General features: G+C 42.0%; 2 protein-coding genes across 3 annotated transcripts in view; one reads left to right on the top strand and one right to left on the bottom strand.

The window, feature by feature from the left end:
• Positions 1 to 9,437, bottom strand: part of DNAAF10 (dynein axonemal assembly factor 10) — a 23,098-nt gene extending 13,661 nt beyond the window's left edge. Inside the window, exons 1-2 of the mRNA XM_021699160.1 lie at positions 9,141 to 9,437; positions 220 to 320 (exon numbers count right to left, since the gene is read on the bottom strand). Of these exons, the coding sequence (XP_021554835.1) occupies positions 220 to 320; positions 9,141 to 9,323 (284 nt within the window). The 5' untranslated portion in view covers positions 9,324 to 9,437. The remainder of the gene's footprint in view (positions 1 to 219; positions 321 to 9,140) is intronic.
• A 347-nt stretch (positions 9,438 to 9,784) lies between these two features.
• Positions 9,785 to 20,877, top strand: PNO1 (partner of NOB1 homolog). 2 transcript variants are annotated; one of them, XM_021699149.1, is made up of 7 exons: positions 9,785 to 10,046; positions 10,276 to 10,425; positions 12,685 to 12,768; positions 13,007 to 13,067; positions 13,304 to 13,421; positions 19,247 to 19,317; positions 20,408 to 20,877. In XM_021699149.1, the coding sequence occupies exons 1-7, from the start codon at positions 9,840 to 9,842 to the stop codon at positions 20,473 to 20,475; spliced, it is 759 nt and encodes a 252-aa protein (XP_021554824.1). In that variant the 5' UTR covers positions 9,785 to 9,839; the 3' UTR covers positions 20,476 to 20,877. The 2 variants fall into 2 exon arrangements, with proteins under 2 accessions (XP_021554824.1, XP_021554825.1); XM_021699150.1 differs by lacking the exon at positions 19,247 to 19,317 and having other exon boundaries at positions 20,408 to 20,781.
• Positions 20,878 to 21,566: the final 689 nt, after the last annotated feature.

Genomic DNA, 21,566 nt, shown 5'->3' with positions numbered 1-21,566 from the left:
AAGATTTTATTTATTTGACAGAGAGAGACACAGCGAGAGAGGGAACACAAGCAGGGGGAGTGGGAGAGGGAGAAGCAGGCTTCCCGCCAAGCAGGGAGCCCGATGTGGGGCTCGATCCCAGGACCCTGGGATCATGACCTGAGCCAAAGGCAGACGCTTAACGACTGAGCCACCCAGGTGCCCCTACCTCATGTCTTAATATTGATTAAATAATCTTACCATATATGAAGGTTTCCAGCAAAATCTCCAGTAGCTAAATATCTCTGCTGTAAAGATGTTGCACCAAATGTTCCACATTTAATGGGTTTGGCCTTTTCAATCTTGACAGAAGGGAGGGAGAGAGGATACATTATTTATGTAAGCAGCTATTTATAATTCATGATATTTATGGCTCTATTATGGGACTTAAATAAGACACATAATAAAAAAAGCAATTAAAACATTTTCTGATCAAAATTATCACGCATTTTCCTCTAGTCACTTTCCTATAGTTTAAAAGTATGTAACTGTCAAAGAGAATGAGTTTTAATTTTGCCTTTCCTCTCATCTCACTAATGAGACATTCAAATGCTGACAAGTATACCATCTCCATTGGTTTGCAAATATGAAAATTTTAGCATTTAATGTGCTATTCTTAAGATCCTCAGTAGAAATGAGAACATAATGAAGATATTATTCTTTCTAGATGGCTACAGGAACAAAAATGTTTATGTGTCTCTTATAGTTTTCTCTGCAGAACCCTATAAACTGAGAATGTTTATGTCCCTATTCTCTCTGGGACCTTATCAATGCAGAGAGATTTGTATACACGTGAGTACCAACGGCACTGCTATTGGTATGGATTAGCCAGTATTTTGACGTTTAAAAAGCAACTGCTCCCCGTATTGCATATAACCACATTAGTAAAACAACCACACACCGATGCACTATTTAAGAAATGCGGCTTATGGGGGTGTCTGGGTGGCTCAGTCATTAAGCATCTGCCTTCGGCTCAGGTCATGATCCCGGGGTCCTGGGATCGAGCCCCACGTCGGGCTCCCTGCTCTGCGGGAGGCCTGCTTCTCCCTCTCCCACTCCCTCTGCTTGTGTTCCCTCTCTCGCTGTGTCTCTCTCTGTCAAATAAATAAAATCTTTAAAAAAAAAAAAAAAAAGAAAGAAATGCGGCTTATGGAAACCATGTATAGACCATATCACCAAAAGGGTCCTTAGAAATGGTATCATATAATAACCCTCCTGCCACAGGCAAAGTGCTTGAAGCATACAGCTTTACACATTTGCCCAACTCAGGCATTTAGCATTTTTTTTTAATGAGTTCCTACTAAATACAAATCAATGAACTAGGCAGAATAGGATACAAACATGAAGGAGACTGGCCATGCCCTCAAGGAGTTTACAATCAAAATATCAGTTCCTCTCTGACTCCTCCCACATATGTCCATGCCTTATGCTACTCTCACCTGCTCCCACACCTCTGTGGGGCCTCCACCAATCTCTTTTTACTTCCTGATGCTTCCCGTTTCTCTGCTGCCCCCGCCCACCCTGACCCCACCTGCCCAGGCCACTGAAGTCCCTCCTGGAGTCTGCTGCTGCCTTAAACCCTGGGAACTCTGGGCAACATGGAACCAGATGAGGCCGCTACCTGAAGTCTGATGACATCATACTCTGGCCCTATATCCTCCCATTTACTGTTGGACTCAACAGGGCAAAACTATTCCTCTTTTTTTTATTATTTATTTGACAGAGATAGCGAGAGCAGGAACACAAGCAGAGGGAGTGGGAGAGGGAGAAGCAGGCCCCCCGCCACTCAGGGAGCCCGATGTGGGACTCGATCCCAGGACCCCGGAATCATGACCCGAGCGGAAGGCAGACGCCCAACGACTGAGCCACCCAGGCTCCCTAAACTATTCCTCTTATTTAATCTCTTATAAACTGTAAATTTTGTGTGTACAAAAGTTATACGTGTTCCCTATAAAAATTCAAACAAAAAACTGAACATCAAAAAGTGAGTTTCCCTTTGATGCTCCCCAGTAGTAATCCCCATCCTTGTAGACCTTTTCCTACACATTTACAAGCATACATAGGTTTGCTTTAACATAAGGAGGACCATAATATATTTTCTTTTTTTTTTTTTTTGACATAACAATATTCTGGATATACTTTTTTCTCTTTTTTCTCTCCACAGAGTTCTCCAGTTTCTAGGAGATTTCTTCTTATAACCTTTCAGTTCCTGAGCCAATCTTCATCCCTCCTACTGGGTTTAGCCTATTTCATATAATTTAAAAAATAATTTCCCTGACACTTCCAATGTTTGACTGGGCACTTCCATATAGAGTATACATAGCAATTTTCAAAGGAAAAGAAAATAAAATTCACTTAACACAAATGGTAACTAAACTTTTCTTTCATGACTCAAAAGATATTATACGGTACAGGGCTTTGGAAACTCCCAGCCTGTTGAGCTTTCTCATTGTTTGGGATCTGGAGAAATTAGCAGTTACTATGTAGCCAGGTCTATAAGAAAGCATTCACAGCCTCCTTGGAATTGCCCAGTAATCAAATGCAGTCATCCATAATAACATGGTCATAAAAGACCACACTGATGAGAAGCACAAAATCACAGAATCATTACTTTTCTTTGTAATGCATATTGTGGTCCAAGATAGTTCAGTTATTCAGAAAACTGATATTCATTTATTTCAGGTATTTTCCAATTTTATAAAAGTTATCTTATAACACAGCAACACCAAGAATCAAAATTTTGTCAATTTAACAAAGTAGTTTCCAACAACAGATCACTTATGTGCTCCCCACCCTCCACTTCCCCCAAATAAAAGTAACTGAAATAATGTATCAATAGTGGTATAGCCCTTAATCACTATAAGGGCACAGTTTCTATGGTTAAAGTAATTCAGAGTTCCAACTTCATGAAACAGACACCAGCTCCTTCCTCCATTGGCCTCACACTGGGCCTGGGTGCACCAAGCAAGAAGTCACCAGTCATAGCTCCCACAGTCGGAGGCACAGGGTGAAGATGGGCCTCTTGAGTAAGCAGCAGGATGGATAGGAAATGGTTCCAAGGACTCAGGGGATTAGGAGCTGTGGGGAGGTTGCATCATGTATTGATTTAACTCACCAGGAAAATTCTTGTCAGAGACCTGGGAAAAGCGGTCTCCCGTTTTCTCCTCTTCTACCACCTAAAGCACTCTGCTTCCCACAATTCCACTATACCCTGGGGTCTCTGATGGGGTATCTCTTCTTCCTAAGCCACAGAAGAGTTTTACCGTAAAAGCTAACCTCTACTTTCAGTGCCTGTAGTACACACATAGTTCTTTGAAGATTTTACTCCTGGTAATAAAAACTTGGGAAGCAAAAACTTTCCCCCCATGTGATTTCTTTATCTGTCACCTTTTAACCCTTTGGAGCAGAGAATCTCAAACTATGCTCCTGGAACACACTGATCTTCAGGTACCAACATAAATTTACACACACACACACACACACACACACACACACACAAGCTTAAAACAGCTAATGGATGTTTTTCTCAAACTTAAGTTTTTTTTTGGATTTTTTTTTAGCTTGCCTGTTAGAAAATATTAACAAATGTACACCAGTAAGAAAATCTGGAAATGAAGATTTAAAAAATTTATGTATGGTTACTACATGTAATATAAAGACCACAGTATGATAATATAGCCAGATTTTTCTACTGGAAAACTGCTTCTTTGTGCAGAATTGGAACTGACTATTCCAATGTTTTATGGAGTTCCAAAAACAGCACCACAATGTTCAGACATTCTGGCACCTGAACACATCTGAGAATCCCTACCTTAAAAGGAAAGAAACCAAACTGAGAACCACTCTATTACAACAGAGCCTATACTAGGTATTTCCACATTTGTCATTGCACAAATTCTGAAAGTCAGTCTTTATTGAAATATAATGGAATGAAATAAAATGCATCTACATTTAGAGGCTCAGACTCGCAGGAGTGGCACCAACACCCGTGGTAGACAAAACGTACAAAGCTCTTTGGACTCTTGCCTTGATTCTCTGAACTTATGTCCTGCTTCTCTCCTCTCTACTACACTCCAGCCACATCTGCAGCTTTCTTTTTTGCTCTTCGGACACAACAAAGTCATTTCTACCTCAGAACATTTGCATTTACTATTACCACTGCCTGAACTGCTCTTCTCTCAGATCATCATGTCTTCCTTCTCCTAATCTAGATTTCAGTTTAAATGTCACCTCCTTTAAGAGGTTTTCCCTGCTCCTCCAATCTGAAGTGGAACCTCCAAATCACTATCACTCACCTTGTTTAACCTTCTTTATTGCACTTACCGATAAAATTATTTTATTTATTCAATTCTCTACCGCCATCCTTTCTAGAATGAGTATCATGAGAATGGGGCCTTGTCCCATCTGTTAAAAACCTTGTAGGTGCTCAACATTTGTTAAATCAAAGTATAAATGAATATCTTAATTATTAACCTCTCATTCCTAGTGCTGGGGAGAGAGAAACCATTGCTGGAGTCCATATTCTCATTTCTCCCATGTTTTCACATGACACACCATATAGTTTCTGGTGTCATTTATATGCGATGAAAACAGCATCCATATATTGAACACATAGATCAGATGTGTTCTAGATGTTCTTCCAGACTAGGACACAACTGCAAGCAAAGTATTTGGAACACTCCTTTCCAGATGAGGAAACAGGTTCAGAGGACTGGGCTTGCTCAAGGTCCCTAGAGCCAGGGAGACTCCAAGCTCTTTATACTAAACTAGGCTGCCCCCAGACCTACATGTAAATCAATTAAATAAAGTTTAGTATGTAGCCCCCATTCTATAAACCTGAGAGTCATTAGAAGTACCAAAGAAATGTTCCAACCTTGAAATGGACTGGTGAGGAAAATGGTATAGTCACAAACTGAACCTACTTTCAGATTTGTGTCCTTTGGTTTTTACCTTCATTCATATCTTTACAAGATGTTAATATATGGTATTTATGCTTCCCTCATGTTCTTTTTTCTCCTTATACCAAAAAAAATAAATAGAGATTTATAGGTAGTAGTAGTCTGCTGTGCCAAGAGTCAAATTCAACTCAAAATATAAAAACATTAAAAAAATAACTCAAATATAGGGGCACCTGGGTGGCTCAGTCGGTTAAGCGGCTGCCTTCAGCTCAGGTCATGATCCCAGGGTCCTGGGATCGAGCCCCGCAGAGCCCGCATTGGGCTCCCTGCTCAGTGGGAAGTCTGCTTCTCCCTCTCCCTCTGCTGCTCCCCCTCCTTGTACTCCCTCGCTCGTACTCGCTCTCAAATAAAGAAATAAAATCTTAAAAAAAAAAAACCTCAAATGTATAAACATCTTAACATCTGCATGACAGTGAGGATTGCAGTTTGCTGAGAAGGGCTGAGCTCTGCTGGCAAATGGACTTACAGAAGCAGGAGTGTTTTCGCTAAGATATTCATGGAAATCATAATACCTTTAAGAAGGGGCATCGGAGTGAAGCCAATTTTTTAGAGTTAATAAAAAGGCTCCCTCCCTGCTTTGGTTAAGTATTTTACCTTTGAAAAGAAAGATTTAAAAAATCCAGGGGTTACTTAAAGTTTTCTTGCTAGGAAAAAAAAAAAAAAAAAAAAAAACTGGCTAAAAAGATTTTACAAAATGTGTTCCACAAAGAAAATTGGTATATATTAATAACTTTTGCTGTATGACACATCATAGATGGTCATTTTTGACCTAGCTGTTAGTTTTCTTTGCTACAGTAAGTGAACATGATTAAGGAAGCCCATGATGGATAATTCCCATGAGAGCTATTCTTGTTCTGTCTGTGGGTGGGTCTAGGACAGCTTGTCAGTATTTCCTCCTCCACATCCTGGCACTACTTTAATTAACATTAAAAGGGTTAGTCAACCAAATGGTAACAAGCAGTGAACTCAGTGGCACAGGAGCTAAAAAAGCAGAACTTTATTAGCTTATTATTAATTTTTACAGTATAAACATCCACAACTATGATTCCATTTTTCAGGGCCACCCCTAGTCCTTTGTGCCAATTAGAGAAAAGCTGCTCTTTATAGAATGAGGAAGTCTCACACTTGCAGAGTTTGATGAGAAAGAAATAGATTTCAGCTTTTCCTTGAACCCTGCACCCTGTGTGTGATGGAGCAAACTACTCAACTGTACATGAAGGCCCTCACTCCCTGTCTTTAGTAACAAGAGAAGGCAGCCATCAACGAAGACCCATTTGCAACCTTCACACATTCTGACCTTGGATGCATGGGCTTTGGAACACATGACTTGAGGTGGTCCCACAGTGAAGAATCAAGGATTTCAATAATTCATCTAGCCCAATGGTAGTCAACACTGGTGCCTGTTAGAATCACCTAATTGAAGTTTTAAAAATACTGATACCCAAGCCTCACTCTAGTGTAGACGCAAGAGTCCCACTGCATCAGAATTCCTTAAGGTGGGACCAAGGCATGAATATTTTAAAACACACATACACACAACAACAACAACAGCAGCAGCAGCAGAACACACTCGGCTGATCCCGATGCACACACAGTAAGGGTGGCGCATCACTGAGCCTTTGTCATACCCATAGCCTTTTCCATCGCACCATCTCAGCCACACTCGATCTAAATTCTCAAAAGTGTTTTTGTATTAGTTTAACCCTCTCTTTAGACAGGAGGCTCTTTAGAAGAAGGGACTCATCTTTCAAGCATCTTTGGTCCTTTCACATAGTATCTTGAAATAGTAGGTTGCCAATAGATAAGAGACAAAGGGCACTATTTCACTTTGTGGAACAAGTGTATTCCTTAAACGTACACAAATTATATTTTATTTTTAAAAAGTCACAAGTGGTAAATGCTCTCTGGTGAAATTTGATGGTATTTGGTATTTGTTCCTAATACTTTACCGGTAAGTTTCTGTCTGCTATTCCAATGTCTCCCATTTGTTCAAACCCTGAGGCCAGCTGACTAATGATCAACAAATCAGTATTTAAATTTCCCAAGTTACATCCTTTTACAGATATACATTCACTCATTCTTTTAACAAGTAATTTATTGAGTGGCTGAACCTTACAAACCACACTAATGATAGACACTATCCTTACTCTCCAGGAGCTTACAATCTAATTAGAGATAAATGGGACACAATTATTTATTTCTGGAGCAGATAATAATTACCAGAGGAATGCAGTGTAAAGAAGTTTGTGTGGGGATCAGGATGGGATTTCCTAAATCAAATAATCTGAACTGGGGCGCCTGGGTGGCTCAGTCGTTAAGCGTCTGCCTTCGGCTCAGGTCATGATCCCAGGGTCCTGGGATCGAGCCCCCGCATCAGGCTTCCTGCTCCGGGGGAAGCCTGCTTCTCCCTCTCCCACTCCCGCTGCTTGTGTTCCCTCTCTCACTGTCTCTCTCGCTGTCAAATAAATAAAATCTTTAAAAAAAAAATAATAATAATCTGAACTGGACCCTAAAATAGCAACAGGTGCCTGTGGGCTAACTGGTGAGCAACAGAAGGCAAGGTGGAAAAGAACAAGCCAAGTTTAGGAACTCTGAGTACCTGCCTTGAAAAGACAAACTGAACAAGAAAACTGGCACTCATAGAAATTTAAAGTGAGATGGGATCTTATATACCTTCTCATCCAAGCTTGCCTGTCCAAATTGTATTCATCCTTTATCTGCCAGTTTAATGCCTATCTCGTCCACGCAGACTCTCTCCATAGTTTTTAATCCCTGGAGCCTTCCCTGTACTATTACAACCCTAACTGCTTGATTATGGCTGATCACCCAAAATCAACACATTTTAAAAACAAGTGTAAGAATGTTAGTTAACATCATTATTCTCTGGGGCACCTGGGTGGCTCAGTCCGTTAAGCCTCTGCCTTCGACTCAGGTGGCGATCCCAGGGTTCTGGGGTCAAGCCCCACATCGGGCTCCTTGCTCAGCTGAGAGCCTGCTTCTCCCTCTCCCTCTGCTGCTCCCCCTGCTTGTGCTGTCTCTCTCCCTGTCAAGTAAATAAATAAAATCTTTTAAAAAATCATTATTCTAAGTCTTTCCCTAATGATCATCACAAAACTTGCAAACTTGATCTTGGCACACCCAGCTAAAAGTCCTTCAGTGATGTACCATTTAAAAAGGGGTACATCTTTTAAATGACCTACAAACCTTGCAAAGTCTGCTCCCCTTCCCAAGCTTCCACTGACGCTGTTTCCTCTGGAAACCTCTTCCTCCTCTACTCCTACTTTAGCCTAGTTAGCTTCTACTCATCCCAAATCTGTTTTTACTCTCACAGAACCGTGTAACTTTATATTAGGGAATTCATCTCGGTTTGTACTTAGGCATCGTCGGTGATAATTTAACGGATTCTCTCTCCCACTAGAAAATAAACCCCACGAGACCGGAGACATTGTCATTCATATGCCTGGGAATACCAGGCATTCAACTGATAACTTATTGAAAGAATAAATGGTTAAGGGGCGCCTGGATGGCTCAATCCGTTAAGCGTCTGCCTTTGGTTCAGGTCGTGATCCCAGGGTCCTGGGATGGAGCCCCGCATCCGGCTCCCTGCTCCGCTGAGAGCCTGCTTCTTCCTCTGCCTCTACCTCTCTCTCTCTCTCTGTTTCTCATGAAAAAATAAAGAAAATATTAAAAAATAATAATGGTTAGGTTGTCTCCTCCAATTACAGTGCAGGCATACATGCAGTGCATGCCTGCCTTGTCTCTGCTTGTACGAAAAAGCATTTTACTAACACAGGCCTAATTAAAGCGACTCTCCACAAACAACTGCCCACTGCCTAGAAGAACCTCGAATTTAGACGAAGTCTTAATGTCACTTCCCAGAGACCTCACGCTGGAATGCAGGGGTGGCTGCAGGAAGGGGCCAGCAGGGAACAGATGAACTGGCCAGCCGAGAATTCAGGACTCGAAGCAAAGCGTTTTACGTCGGCAGTATTCCTCAATCTGCGATCACCTTCGCTGATTCCGCGCAGCTCGAGCTGTGCTTTTGGGGGACGCTGGACGAAGGCTGGGGCAAAAAGAAATGCAAACTCCCCCCACTCCCGAATCCTCACTCGCCCCCTCACCAACGGCAAAGCCTGGAACTGGGCAGTCTCGCCCGGCACCCACCTCCCGAAGCAGCTTTAGGTCCCCGTGCTGGATCTCGTACAGTTGAATGACGCCGGTGCCCCGTGCGAAGTTGCCCATGGTCACAAACTTGGCGCTGCAGGGCACCCACTTACAGTCAAATACCGTGTAGTTGAGGCCCTTTTGGATATGGGCGATGATCTGAGGCTTCTCGAAGGCCGACATGGTCCAGCCGATCTCCCTGCACCAACCAGCACACCCAAAGCCTGACAAAACACTAACCGGGAAACCAAACTCCAAACATTAACGACAGTTTCCCCCTCCCACTTGCCGTAGTCGTCCCCTGTCGCCCTGGCGAGTTGGATTTAGTTGTCTCAGATAATGCCCGATGCGCTACTGAAGTCACGCCAGATTTTTCTTCACGGACAGCACAAACTTGCTTATCGTCTTTACCTACTGCCTTTCGTACATACACATATTGGAGACGGCAATTGTTTCGGCTGTGAGTGGCGAAGCCAGAGGGGCACCATAGGAATCAGGCATATTTTAGGATGTCCTCCCCTGCATGCCCAGCAAACGCACGAAACCCTGCTTCAGGTCCCCTGTGCGGGACTTCTTAGGAAACGGGGCGGAGCCCTGGGGCTGGTTGGCGGACGCTGGACCCCGCGAGGCGCGCCTGCGCCGTGCAGCGGCGAACGCGTTCTAGCCGGAAGCACATGTTGGAGCTGGAGATTCCTGGGGATGGAAACGAAGATGGAAATGCAGAGCGCCGGGGCCGAAGACGGCTTCACCCAAGTCACCCGCAAGGGTGGGCGGCGGGCGAAGAAACGGCAGGCTGAGCAGCTGTCCGCGGCGGGGGACGGAGGGGAGGCGGGCCCCATGGACACGGAGGAGGCCCGGCCCGCGAAGAGGCCGGTTTTCCCGCCCCTCGCCGGGGATGGATTCCTGGTACTAGCGGGGACCGTGGGACAGGAACGGGGCCGGGGCCAAAGCCGGTGGTCCCTGGGTGATGTTGAAAGGGCGGGGGCCGTTCTTTGGTGACGGCCTTCAAGAAGTGACTCTCCTGAACGAAGTTTAATTCGTTCGGTTAAAGAAAGCTTCTTGTGGAAGAGCTGTCATTTTACAGCTCCATCTCCATCCCAATACATCTCCCGACTTGTGTGTTCTTCTATTGTAGGGTGGGAAAGAAGAAACAAGGAAAATTCCAGTCCCAGCTAACAGATACACGCCACTAAAAGAGAACTGGATGAAGATATTTACTCCTATTGTAGAACATTTGGGACTTCAGATACGGTTTAACTTGAAATCGAGGAATGTAGAAATTAGGGTAAGGAGAATGTCAACCATTTCCAAATATATTAGGGTTTCTTTTTCCTACAGGGGTGAAAAGAAGTGAATAGACTTTCCTTAATGGGACTTGTTTTGTTAAATTGTCGTTATACGGTTTTCTAAAATAGTATAGTGAGTTCGAACTTCTTGAATGTCTTCAAATTCTGCATTCAACACAAATATTAGTTGAATTCATAAGGTGGACCTAAGGTCATACCAAAATACTGGTTATGCCTGTGCATGTATTTTATGATGTTCTGTGTTGAAATGAGACAAGGCTGAGTAAAGAGCTGGTCATAAACAGACATACGTAAATAGGGAATAAAAGTGCTTGCTGTGCACACACATATATATTCATTTCATGGTGTCAGTTCAAAAGCTAGACAATGTTAATTGACTTTGGGCTTCCTTTTCTGGGTGCCAGTTTTATATTAGAATCAATGACCAAAATTAATTATATCTTCCATTTTGAGGGCTCTTATACCATCATCAGGACTGGTATAGACTCATCTCTGTTGAACTAGAATAATGGAATAAAGCAGAGGGGCACTGCTTTAAATAGTTGGTAAAGTTTAAAATGTGGAACTTGGCAGAACTCCTTTTTCTTCAGGTTCTTGTAGTTTTGTGCCAAAACGTCTTGTTTCCTTAGAGGTTTCCCTTGCTTCGTTGCTTTAAATCTCCTCTCACCAGTCCTTCCTCTGCCAGTGCCAGATTAATTTTCCTGGACCACACTGCTTTCACTATGGTACTCTGGTATCTTCAAAATCTCTGAAGGGTAAGAGTTAAGTTTTTGATTGAACTTGCCCTTTTTTTTTATTAAAGATTTTTATTTATTTATTTATTTATTTGAGAGAGAGTGAGAGCGAGAGGCCATGGGGAGAAGGAGAAACGGACTCCCTGCTATGGGGCTCGATCCTAGGACCCTGAGATCATGACCTGAGCCGAAGGCAGATGCTTAACCGACTGAGCCACTCAGGCGCCCCTGAACTTGCTTTTTAAGTAGGAAGCTAAGACCCAAGTTCATCTCATCAAGTCTGACCTTTTTATGTCCATACCTGTGGGGGATTTTGCCATCTGAAGAAAGCCCTCTCCTCCATACTCTTTCTTTTCTGGCCTCAATTCCAGTCATCTCTCGGAGTCTAGCTCAAGTGCTTTCTCCTTTAGGATTGGTCTGTGTTTCAGTCATGTCTTCAGAGTCTACACTCTTACTGTGCTTGGCTGTCTTACTACGTGTTGCAGAGGCATCAGTTTGGATTCCACTCACACCCGTTGCTGCTTCTGGATGCCAGGCACATAGTGGTGCTTTGGCGTGCACTACATCATTTTAATCTTTAAGACAGGCCTGTGAAGTAGTTGTCATATCACCATCCTTTAGATGTGAGGAAACTGAGTCAAAGGAGTAGGTTAGTCAGAGTCATCAAAGTCATTCACTAACAAGTGAATCTTGTTAGTCCTGAAAGGACCCCCGCCACCCCCGACTTTTTTATTTTACAAATGAGAAAACCTAAGACTTGGAGCATCTATGGGACTTGCCCAAAGTCACATACAGGATTGGAACTGGAATCTAGTTTTATATGTGCATTACACAACCTGTGAAGTTTGAAATTTGTCAAATACGTGGTCTCCTCAACTAAATTTGAGTTTTTGTGCGAGAATGGAAATGACAATTTTGGAATCAGACCTGTGTCGGAATTCTGCCTTTTTCACTTTTCAGTACTTCAGTTTTCTCAAATATAAAAGTTTTTATATTACTTAATATTCAGGGTCGAGGGGCGCCTGGGTGGCTCAGTTGTTGAGCACCTGCCTTCGGCTCAGGTCGTGATCCCAGGGTACTGGGATCGAGCCCCGCATCAGGCTCCCTGCTCCGTGGGAAGCTTGCTTCTCCCTCTCCCACTCCCCCTGCTTGTGTTCCCTCTCTCGCTGTGTCTCTCTCTGTCAAATAAATAAATAAAATCTTAAAAAAAAAAAAATTCAGGGTCGACGTGAAGATTAGGGCTGTTGTGTGTAAAGCACCTTTGCGATACGTGTCACTTTTAGTGGTTGGGATTTTATGAATAGTAGCTATTTCTGCAATTATCTAGTAGAGCCTTTAAGGACAAGATCCCTGCTTAAACCATTCGTGGTAGTTAGTCCTGGAGTTAGTGCATTGGGAACCATCAGCGTGTAATGGCGAGTATATGCTGGCCATCAGTCCTCGTGTTGTATTAGAGTATTTTCATCTCCAGCCATAATATGTGCCCTTTTTTTTTTTTAACAGACTTGTAAAGAAACCAAGGATGTTAGTGCCTTGACAAAAGCAGCTGATTTTGTGAAAGCCTTTATTCTTGGGTTTCAGGTGGAGGTAAGTGATTTCATGACATCTAAAATAGGTGCTTAAAAACACTTAATATGAGGGGCACCTGGGTGACTCGGTTAAGTGTTACCTTCGGCTCAGGTCATGATCCCAGGGTCCGTGAATGTTTCTGTGGATTTGGGCTTTTTAAAAAACTGAGTTTTCTAGGTCTGGTGAATTTTAACTTAGTAGTTATTCTCAGGTATCTAAACGTAAGGGCTTCACAGCATTTATTTTTATGTTGTAGGATGCACTTGCCCTCATTAGGTTGGATGACCTCTTCCTAGAGTCTTTTGAAATTACAGATGGTGAGTACAGGGTGGTCTTTTCCTATTAACTGTTGTACTTTTCTACTGCCGACTTTGTATTGTAAGTGACTTTTAGCTTTCTAACAGCATCAGTTGACCTGTATAATTAACAGGTTTTAAAATATATATTTTTTGTATCTTTTAGTAGGTAAATTTAGTTAGTGATTAAACTTCATTATGGAGTGGGTGGTGTGCTGGAATTGCTTGCCTCCTGAGGCCTTGATTCTCTCATTTAGTAAAACCCCTAAAGGGAGACCACCTGTCAAGGGCAATAGGAAGAATCGCTGGCAAAGGAGGAAAAACCAAATTCACCATAGAGAATGTGACACGGACACGGATAGTTTTGGCTGATGTGTAAGTATCCGATCTTGAGAAAATTACTGTCATAATTTATATTTGACTTTTTGCTGGTTTCAAAAAGTCATAAAGATTGTATTTTATGCATATTGTTGCCACTGACTCTTTGTCAGTATATGGTTCCGGATGAAATACATAATTACTTTGAAAGCAGATTAAGTTAGTTGAGAAAATCTGAGGAATTCTAGCTTATTTTTTTTCTCAGTTAGCAATAAAGGACATGTTTCGGGTGCCTGGGTGGCTCAGTCGGTTAAGCGTCTGCCTTTGGCTCAGGTCGTGGTCCCAGGGTCCTGGGATCGAGTCCCACATCGGGTTCTCTGCTCAGCCGGGAGCCTGCTTCTCCCTCTGCCCCTCCCCCCTTCATGTTCATTCTCTCTCTCTCAAATAAATAAAATATTAAAAAAAAAAAAGGAATGTTTAAGAATTACTATTAAAAGAAGTTACATGATAGGGGAAGATTTATTTATTTATTTTAAGATTTTATTTATTTATTTGATAGAGAGATAGCAAGAGCGGGAACACAAGCAGGGGGAGTGAGAGAGGGAGAAGCAGACTCCCCGCTGAGCAGGGAGCCCGATGCAGGGCTCGATCCCAGGACCCTGGGACCATGACCCGAGCCGAAGGCAGGCGCTTAACAACTGAGCCACCCAGGCGCCCCGACAGATGGAAATTTAAATAGTGTCAGAGGGGACTCCTACTTAAATCAGTAGGAGAGAGCAAGGAGTGGGTGTTTTCAATGCCACTGTGAATTTCCTTTTAAAGAAAGAAATATATGTGTATAACTCTATAAATATTTTAAAACTATATATAAAGGCCTTTCATAAAAGGACGATGAGCATTGCACGTTGGGTGAAAAACTCGAGAGCAGCTCTGTGTGAACAGAAAGAAGATAAGGGCTTAGAATAAGGGTGCAGGAAGTGGAGCTGGGATTAGCCCTGGCGGGGGTTGAAGATGCTGCGGGGCCAGGTCGGGGTTGCTGGCAGATGGCGCCAAGCTTATATAACACCATGTGCTATGAAGTTGGGGAACGAAGCAGTTGACTGACAGGAGGAGGGACCTGCCTGCTGCTAAACCCAGAAATAATTTTATTTAAAATCATGCTGTCGGGGCGCCTGGGTGGCTCAGTCGTTAAGCATCTGCCTTCGGCTCAGGTCATGATCCCAGGGTCCTGGGATCGAGCCCCGCATCAGGCTCCCTGCTCCGCGGGAAGCCTGCTTCTCCCTCTCCCACTCCCCCTGCTTGTGTTCCCTCTCTGGCTGTCTTTCTGTCAAATAAATAAAACCTTTAAAAAAATAAAAAAATCATGCTATCTTGGCTCTAAACTCGGGCTCACCATTTTTTAGAACCTAAATTTTAGACTCTTTTACACTCGAGGGATAATGATACTGCCATGTTGATGGCCCTCTTACTGGAAGACAGGTTTATTATAATTTTGATCTTTGTGAGGGGAGCCTGGACTTGGGAGTATGGAGCCACGAGGAAAGCTTGTTCTGAACTAGACATTTTAAAATATTTTGAAATGCATACCACATTTGAAAGTATCATACGTAGCCCTAAAAACTTTTAATTTAGAAATCTGAAAATGTAACTGATGTGCTAATCAAATTATGGATGTTGTGATGTATTAAATTTTAAGTATATTGATAAGTGTTAACGTAAAATTTACTAGTTGAACTAATTTTTTTAACAGCTTTACTGCAGTATGATTTACATATAAAAAAACATTACCTTATTTAGTATCCTTTTCAGTGAGTTTTGGGTAAATCTTTTTTTTTAAAGATTTTATTTATTCATTTATTTGAGAGAGTGAGAGAGAGAGAGAGAACACATGAGAGGGGGGAAGGTCAGAGGGAGAAGCAGACTCCCTGCCGAGCAGGGAGCCCGATGCGGGACTCGATCCCGGGACTCCAGGATCATGACCTGAGCCGAAGGCAGTCGCTTAACCAACTGAGCCACCCAGGCGCCCGAGTTTTGGGTAAATCTATAGTCCTGTGATCCCACCTCAGTCCCAGGCAATCACTGATCTACTTTCTGTCATGGTTTTGCCTTTTCTAGAAATTTATATAAATGGAAATACACAGTATGCATTCTTTGGTGTATGACTTCTTTTAATTAGCATGCTGTTTTCAGTTTCTCCATTTCGTTAGGTGTGTCAGTAATTCCTCTTTATCGCCAAGTACTGTTGTTAAGGTATTGCATTTTGTTTATCCATTCACATTTGATGGACGTTTGGGCTGTTTTCAGTTTGGGGCTCTTATGAATAATGTTGCTATTATTGAATTTTTATATCTTTTTTTTCAAAGTGAATTACGTACTACTTGAAATTGAGTATACTGTCTTGAGTGTTCAGTATAAATAGGCTAATTGTAAATCCACATGTTCATCCATTTATTATGATGTAACCATAATGTGGACTAGTATGTACCCATAACTGTTGTTTTTGATGAGTTGCTGATAACCTGGTAAAATACAGTATGATGTGAGCAAGATAAAAAGCTAAAAACTATTCCCTATATATTCGGTGCATCAGATGGGAGATAACGTTGCCTGTATGTCCTGAGACCTCCATACCGTTGTGGCCACTGCCCCACCACTTTGGTGGTTTCGACAGCAAAACCACTCACACTTCATGTATGCTCACTGTTTTCTCATCTTTCCTGCGCTATTGTCAAGGATTTTTATCAAAATTAGACATACACATACTTGAGCAAGCCCCAGATTTCTTCCGTCTACCTCCATTTCCACTTCCTCAGAGGAACTGATTTCAGCTCTTTTAGGTAATTTTTAAAAATTATTTATCTCCATATTTTCAAATATCTTGTTTATATACCAGCTTCTTGATTTTTTTTTTAGCTTCACCATTGACTTTCTACCATGAAAGATGAAAATTTAGCTTTTATTCATCTCTCCCCCCACTTCCACCCCATGTACTCAGCCCTTCTGACATCCAGTTTACTTATCCCTCTCTACGTCCCCTGTACATTTTGGGTTTTCTTTTCTTTTTTTTTTTTTTAAAGATTTTATTTATTTGAGAGAGAGAGAATGAGTGAGAGAGAGCGCACACATGAGAGAGGGGAGGGTCAGAGGGAGAAGCAGACTCCCCGCTCAGCAGGGAGCCCGATGCGGGACTCGATCCCAGAACTCCGGATCATGACCTGAGCCGAAGGCAGTCGCTTAACCAACTGAGCCACCCAGGCGTCCCCATTTTGGGTTTTCTAAGACCAGTGTTAGCATTACCTGAATACAGGGTCAGTGCTCAGTGTATTAACACTGGGCGAGGTGATAACTGTGATTGTTCTGTCCTTTACCACTTTGTTTTCACTTGAAAAAGAATTCTTATTTATGTTTGTGCTTTCTGACTATCAGTAAAATTCAGTAAAAAGCTGTATGTTGTTGCATCCAGATGCATCAAACATTTGAGCAACCTCTCCTGGAGCCTGCTTTCTCAGAAGCACTACTCCTCTCTGCCTGGTGCCCATTTGGCGTCCTAGGTTCTCCTTTCACCTTTGCCCTTTTGCTGTTTGAATCTCTTGGTTGTTGGATTCTTTTTCCTGAGTACTCTTGATGGTTCTTTTGTTTTTCTTTTTTAATTTGATATTTGTATGTAGTGCAAAATGAGCACCACAGTACGTCTGGTTAACATCCATCACCACAGTTACAAATTTGTTTTTATGTGTGTGGAAACTTTTAAGGTTTACTCTTAGCAGTTTTCCACTATGTAGCACAGTATTATTGACTATATTTGACATGCTGTACATTATATCCCTGGGACTTCTTTTCTAACTGGAAGTTTACGCTGTTTGACCCCCTTTATTCATTTTTGCACACGCTCCCCCCCAAGTACTCCTTATTTTGGTGCCGTATATAGTCCAGGAGCTAGCTTAGCTAGCTAACATTATTTGAGAACTTCTAGTTCCAAAGGTGTCCTCTCTCCTGGCTTACTATACAGTTCTGTTATATAATTCACGTCCATTCAGAATCTTGAAGACGTTGCTATATCGTAGCTTTCAGTGTTGCTATTGAGAGGTCCAGCACCATTTTTATACCTGATTCTTGGAGCGTCCCATCTGGCAGTTGTAGTATCTTCATCCGGTGTGTTCTGAAATTTCATAATGCTATGTGTTAGTGCAGGTCTATTTTTACTCCTCTTACTGGGCTCTTTGAAACTAGAAACTCATTTTCTACAATTTTCAGAAATTTTCTTGAATTACTTTGGTCTTCCTTTTCTTTCCCCCTTCTATCTGGAATTCCTTTCTCTAACTCTATCTTCTAAGTCTTATATTTGGTTTTTTTAACATCATGCCTTTGATTCATGGGTGCATGAAAATAGCTTTTCTGACCTTACTGATTTGATTTTGTTTTTGCTGTTTTCATTCTTTTCTCCCCGTAGTCTCTGTTTCTCTTTCTTCACCTTGCTGGTTGTAGCCTCTTTTTTTTTGTAGTAGATGCTTTCATCAGAGTCTGGGGATCTGTGTGTGTGTGTGTGCCAGATGTACACGAGTGAGGCAGGAAAGAGCAGACCAGAAGCCCTGAGCTCATGGGGTCTGGAGTGTGGCGGGATGCCGGATGACTGTAGGCTTCACTTAGGGTGATTGCCAGGCTGTTTCTGATGTATTTTTTAGTCTTTTTTTTTTTTTAAGATTTCATTTATTTATTTGAGGGAGAGTATAGATGGAGAGTGAGAAGCAGACTCCCCGCTGAGCAGAGAGCCCGATCTGGGGCTTGATCCCAGGACCCTGAGATCATGACCTGAGCCAAAGGCAGCCGCTTAACCGACTGAGCCACCCAGGCGCCCCTCCTTTGGTCTTTTTTATTGAGCAGGTCAGGTTCCCTGAGAGAAGCATTCTCTAGGCTCTTTGCTGCCCGACTTTGAAGCCTGGTTATGGAAGATAGTCGGACGTCTCAACGTCCAGTGTGCAGATACTTGCTTCCCATCGCCCGTTTTTAACATGGCATTCCTATTTCAGCTGTACCTGGTACCCCTGGTCCAGATACCATGTCTTTTACCTTTCCCAGGGAGGAACACCTTGCCTCCCCTCCCATAATTTTGCCAGTTACGGGGGGTGGTTGCCTGATTACACAGAGTGGGGAAGAAAATCTAGGGATCATCTTGAACAGGTTTTGTCATTTTTGTCCCCACTTCCAGAAATGGCTGAGCCTGTCTGGATGAGAGGGCTCTGCTTGATGTTCCCACTGACAATTTAGTTTACTGACATTTTGGAAGATGGGCTCAAAAAGGCAAAATACTATTGTCCATCTTGTTTGCCAGCCAGGAATTTCTATTTGTAGGGTCTGGATGATCCTCACTGAATAGTGAAGAAATTTAGATTACCTTTAGAAAGCTTTGCAGTTGAAATCCAGATGTTTTAATTACAGTGTTACTTGCATTTCTGGATACTTAATACCAGCTCTGCCAATGTGTAATCTTCGGCAGGCTAATTTTTTACTTCTTGCAAATTTCTTTCCTCATTTATAAAATGGAAATACCATCTACCTTAATAAAGCTCACGTGAGGATTAAATGGGAACACATAAAGCCCTAGCACATAAAAAGCACTCACTTGATGTCAAGTAGCCATTATTAGCCAAGAATCTTAAAAAATTCTTGGTTTCTTAAAATTTTTTGTCTTTTCTAATTTTTGTTGGGATATAATTTAAATACCATAGAATTCCCCTTCAGAGTGATTTTTAGTGTCCTTAAAGTTGTGCAACCATCTTTATTTAGGAATCTGTATCTATCATGATTTTCCAGAGTTTCTGGATTATGGGATTCAGTTAAGGAAATGTTTTTGTTGCTAACTCGTCCCATATTCTCTCTTGCAGGAAAGTTCACATCCTTGGCTCTTTCCAAAACATCAAGATGGCAAGAACTGCCATTTGCAACCTCATCCTGGGTAATAATAATTTACTCATTGGGTGTTTTCTCTGGAAAGAAAATAGGGAATTTAGAACTCAAACCACATTTGCACATCAGTTCAAGTTAAGCATAATGTTAAAGATTGCAAGTAGAAGCTCTTAGTGGTTGGCAAATGTGGGCCTAAAGGAAAAAAAATATTTTTGCTTAGATTTCATCAATTTGCTAGAGAAAAGAAGGGGTTTATTGGGTTATATTGCTTATATCTTTGCTGCTTTCCCCAGAGATGCAGTGAAGCCATTCCAGAATAGCAGGCAGTGTGGTTTAGGTTTCAACGAAAAGAGAGCTGCTGATCACCATCAATCAACTTAATTGATGCACTTAGTCCTATTTTTATTTATTTGAAAGAGAGCGAGCAAGCATGAGCGAGTGGGAGGAGGGACAGAGGGAAAGAATCTTAAGCAGACTCTGCACTGAGTGCAGAGCCCAGTGCAGGGCTCAATCTGACGACCCTGGGATCGCGACCTGAGCCAAAACCAGGAGTCAGACATTTAACCGACTGAGCCACCCAGGCGCCCCAGTCCTATTTTCAAACTGTGCAGCAAAGTCAGTAACTTCTGGTACGAGTTACAGGATTGTAGCAGCTTGCTCTAAATGGGATTTTCCATCAGTGCCCAGATCTGACTGACCAGCTCCTTTTTAAAATATTTAGACAATTTGGGCGCCTGGGTGGCTCAGTCGGTTAAGCGACTGCCTTCGGCTCAGGTCATGATCCTGGAGTCCCAGCATCGAGTCCCACATCAGGCTCCCTGCTCAGCGGGGAGTCTGCTTCTCCCTCTCCTCCTCCCCCTGCTTGTGTTCCCTCTCTCGCTATGTCTCTCTCTGTCAAATAAATAAATAAAATCTTTAAAAAAAAAAAATAAATAAAATAAAATGTTTAGACAATTTGGTGTCTTTGACTCTTAGGATTTAAAGTATTTTTGGAGAATGTTTGGGTATGGTTTATGATTCTTTTGTTGATTTAAAAGAGACCCACTGGAAAATGTGCTCTTCAGAGTTGTAGACTGCTTTCCATGTGTCTTCTATATATCTGAGTATATTTGTATAGATATGTTTATTTTCCTCTGCAGGAAATCCTCCATCAAAGGTTTATGGCAATATCCGAGCTGTGGCTAGCAGAGCAGCAGATCGATTCTGATTTCAAATCAGAGACTTTTTATCTGGTCTTTGGACTCTAGAGAAAAAGCCCTTGTCCTGTGCATGTGGTCATAAGAAACCAAGAGAAGAACTTTTCAGTCACTTTAAGCCTCCATCGCTTCTTCTGTTCTCAGCCAGAAGCATCAACAGAAAGGTTTGCTAATACTCACATGCAGCAACTTGAGGATAATTCCCATATCTGAATTTAGTACCATAATTATACTTACACATTAATTATAATTTATCACTTCACTTTAAATAAAAGATTTGCATAGTTTATAATTCTCTTACTGGGAACTTGTTTAAACAGTCCTAAATGAATTTATAAATTTGTAACTTCTTATAAATTTATAAACATTTCTTGTCTATGGAGTGTATTTAAAAGAATCAGCTTACAAAATCGCTCTGAATCCTGACCCTTAATACTGGGTGGTATGTGGGGTTTTTAGAAGCAGCAGTTTGGAGATACTGTTGTGAACAAAGGCTAATTTTTGTAGCTTATAAAACTAAAGACATCACAAGGTTGATGTGAGGAAAATTTTATTTTTCAAATAAGCATTCAGTTAAAGTAGTCAGACCTTACCAATGTTTGGGTGAAGGCGAAATATGGTAAAAGAACGTTTTTACCAAGAAAACCACAATGTTCTGCAAATGCAAGAGCTTGTTTTAACTAGTGTCTGCCTATTTAAATACTCATTTGGTAAGTATTTAAGTATTAGTCTTTAAAGTAAGTGTTTAACCTTAGCAAACACTTAAGAGCTAGGTAGAATCCTAGACAGTTGAGGCTGTTGGTGGACAAGGGACAGAAAAAGAAATCACTGCCCTTGTGGAGTTTTCGTTTTATTTCAATAACCAGGGAAGACAAATCTACAAAATACCTAAGTAAATTCTGTCAGCAGAGGGAAAATGCTCTGGAAGAAAAAAGAGTGGAGTAAGGGAGACGCAGGTGTAGGAGTCTGTTCACGTGGGGTGGCCAGGAGCGTCGTCCCCGTGGAGCCAGGACATACCTGAACAGACCTGGTGGCATCAGCTGTGGGGTCTCTGGTGGGGGAGATGGTACAAAGGCCCACAGCAGAAGCAGGTCCAAAGCTC

The sequence above is a fragment of the Neomonachus schauinslandi genome, chromosome 10, assembly GCF_002201575.2.
Source record: "Neomonachus schauinslandi chromosome 10, ASM220157v2, whole genome shotgun sequence".
NCBI lineage: Eukaryota > Metazoa > Chordata > Mammalia > Carnivora > Phocidae > Neomonachus > Neomonachus schauinslandi.
Note: the sequence above shows the minus strand (reverse complement) of the source record. Positions and strands in the feature narration are given on the sequence as shown.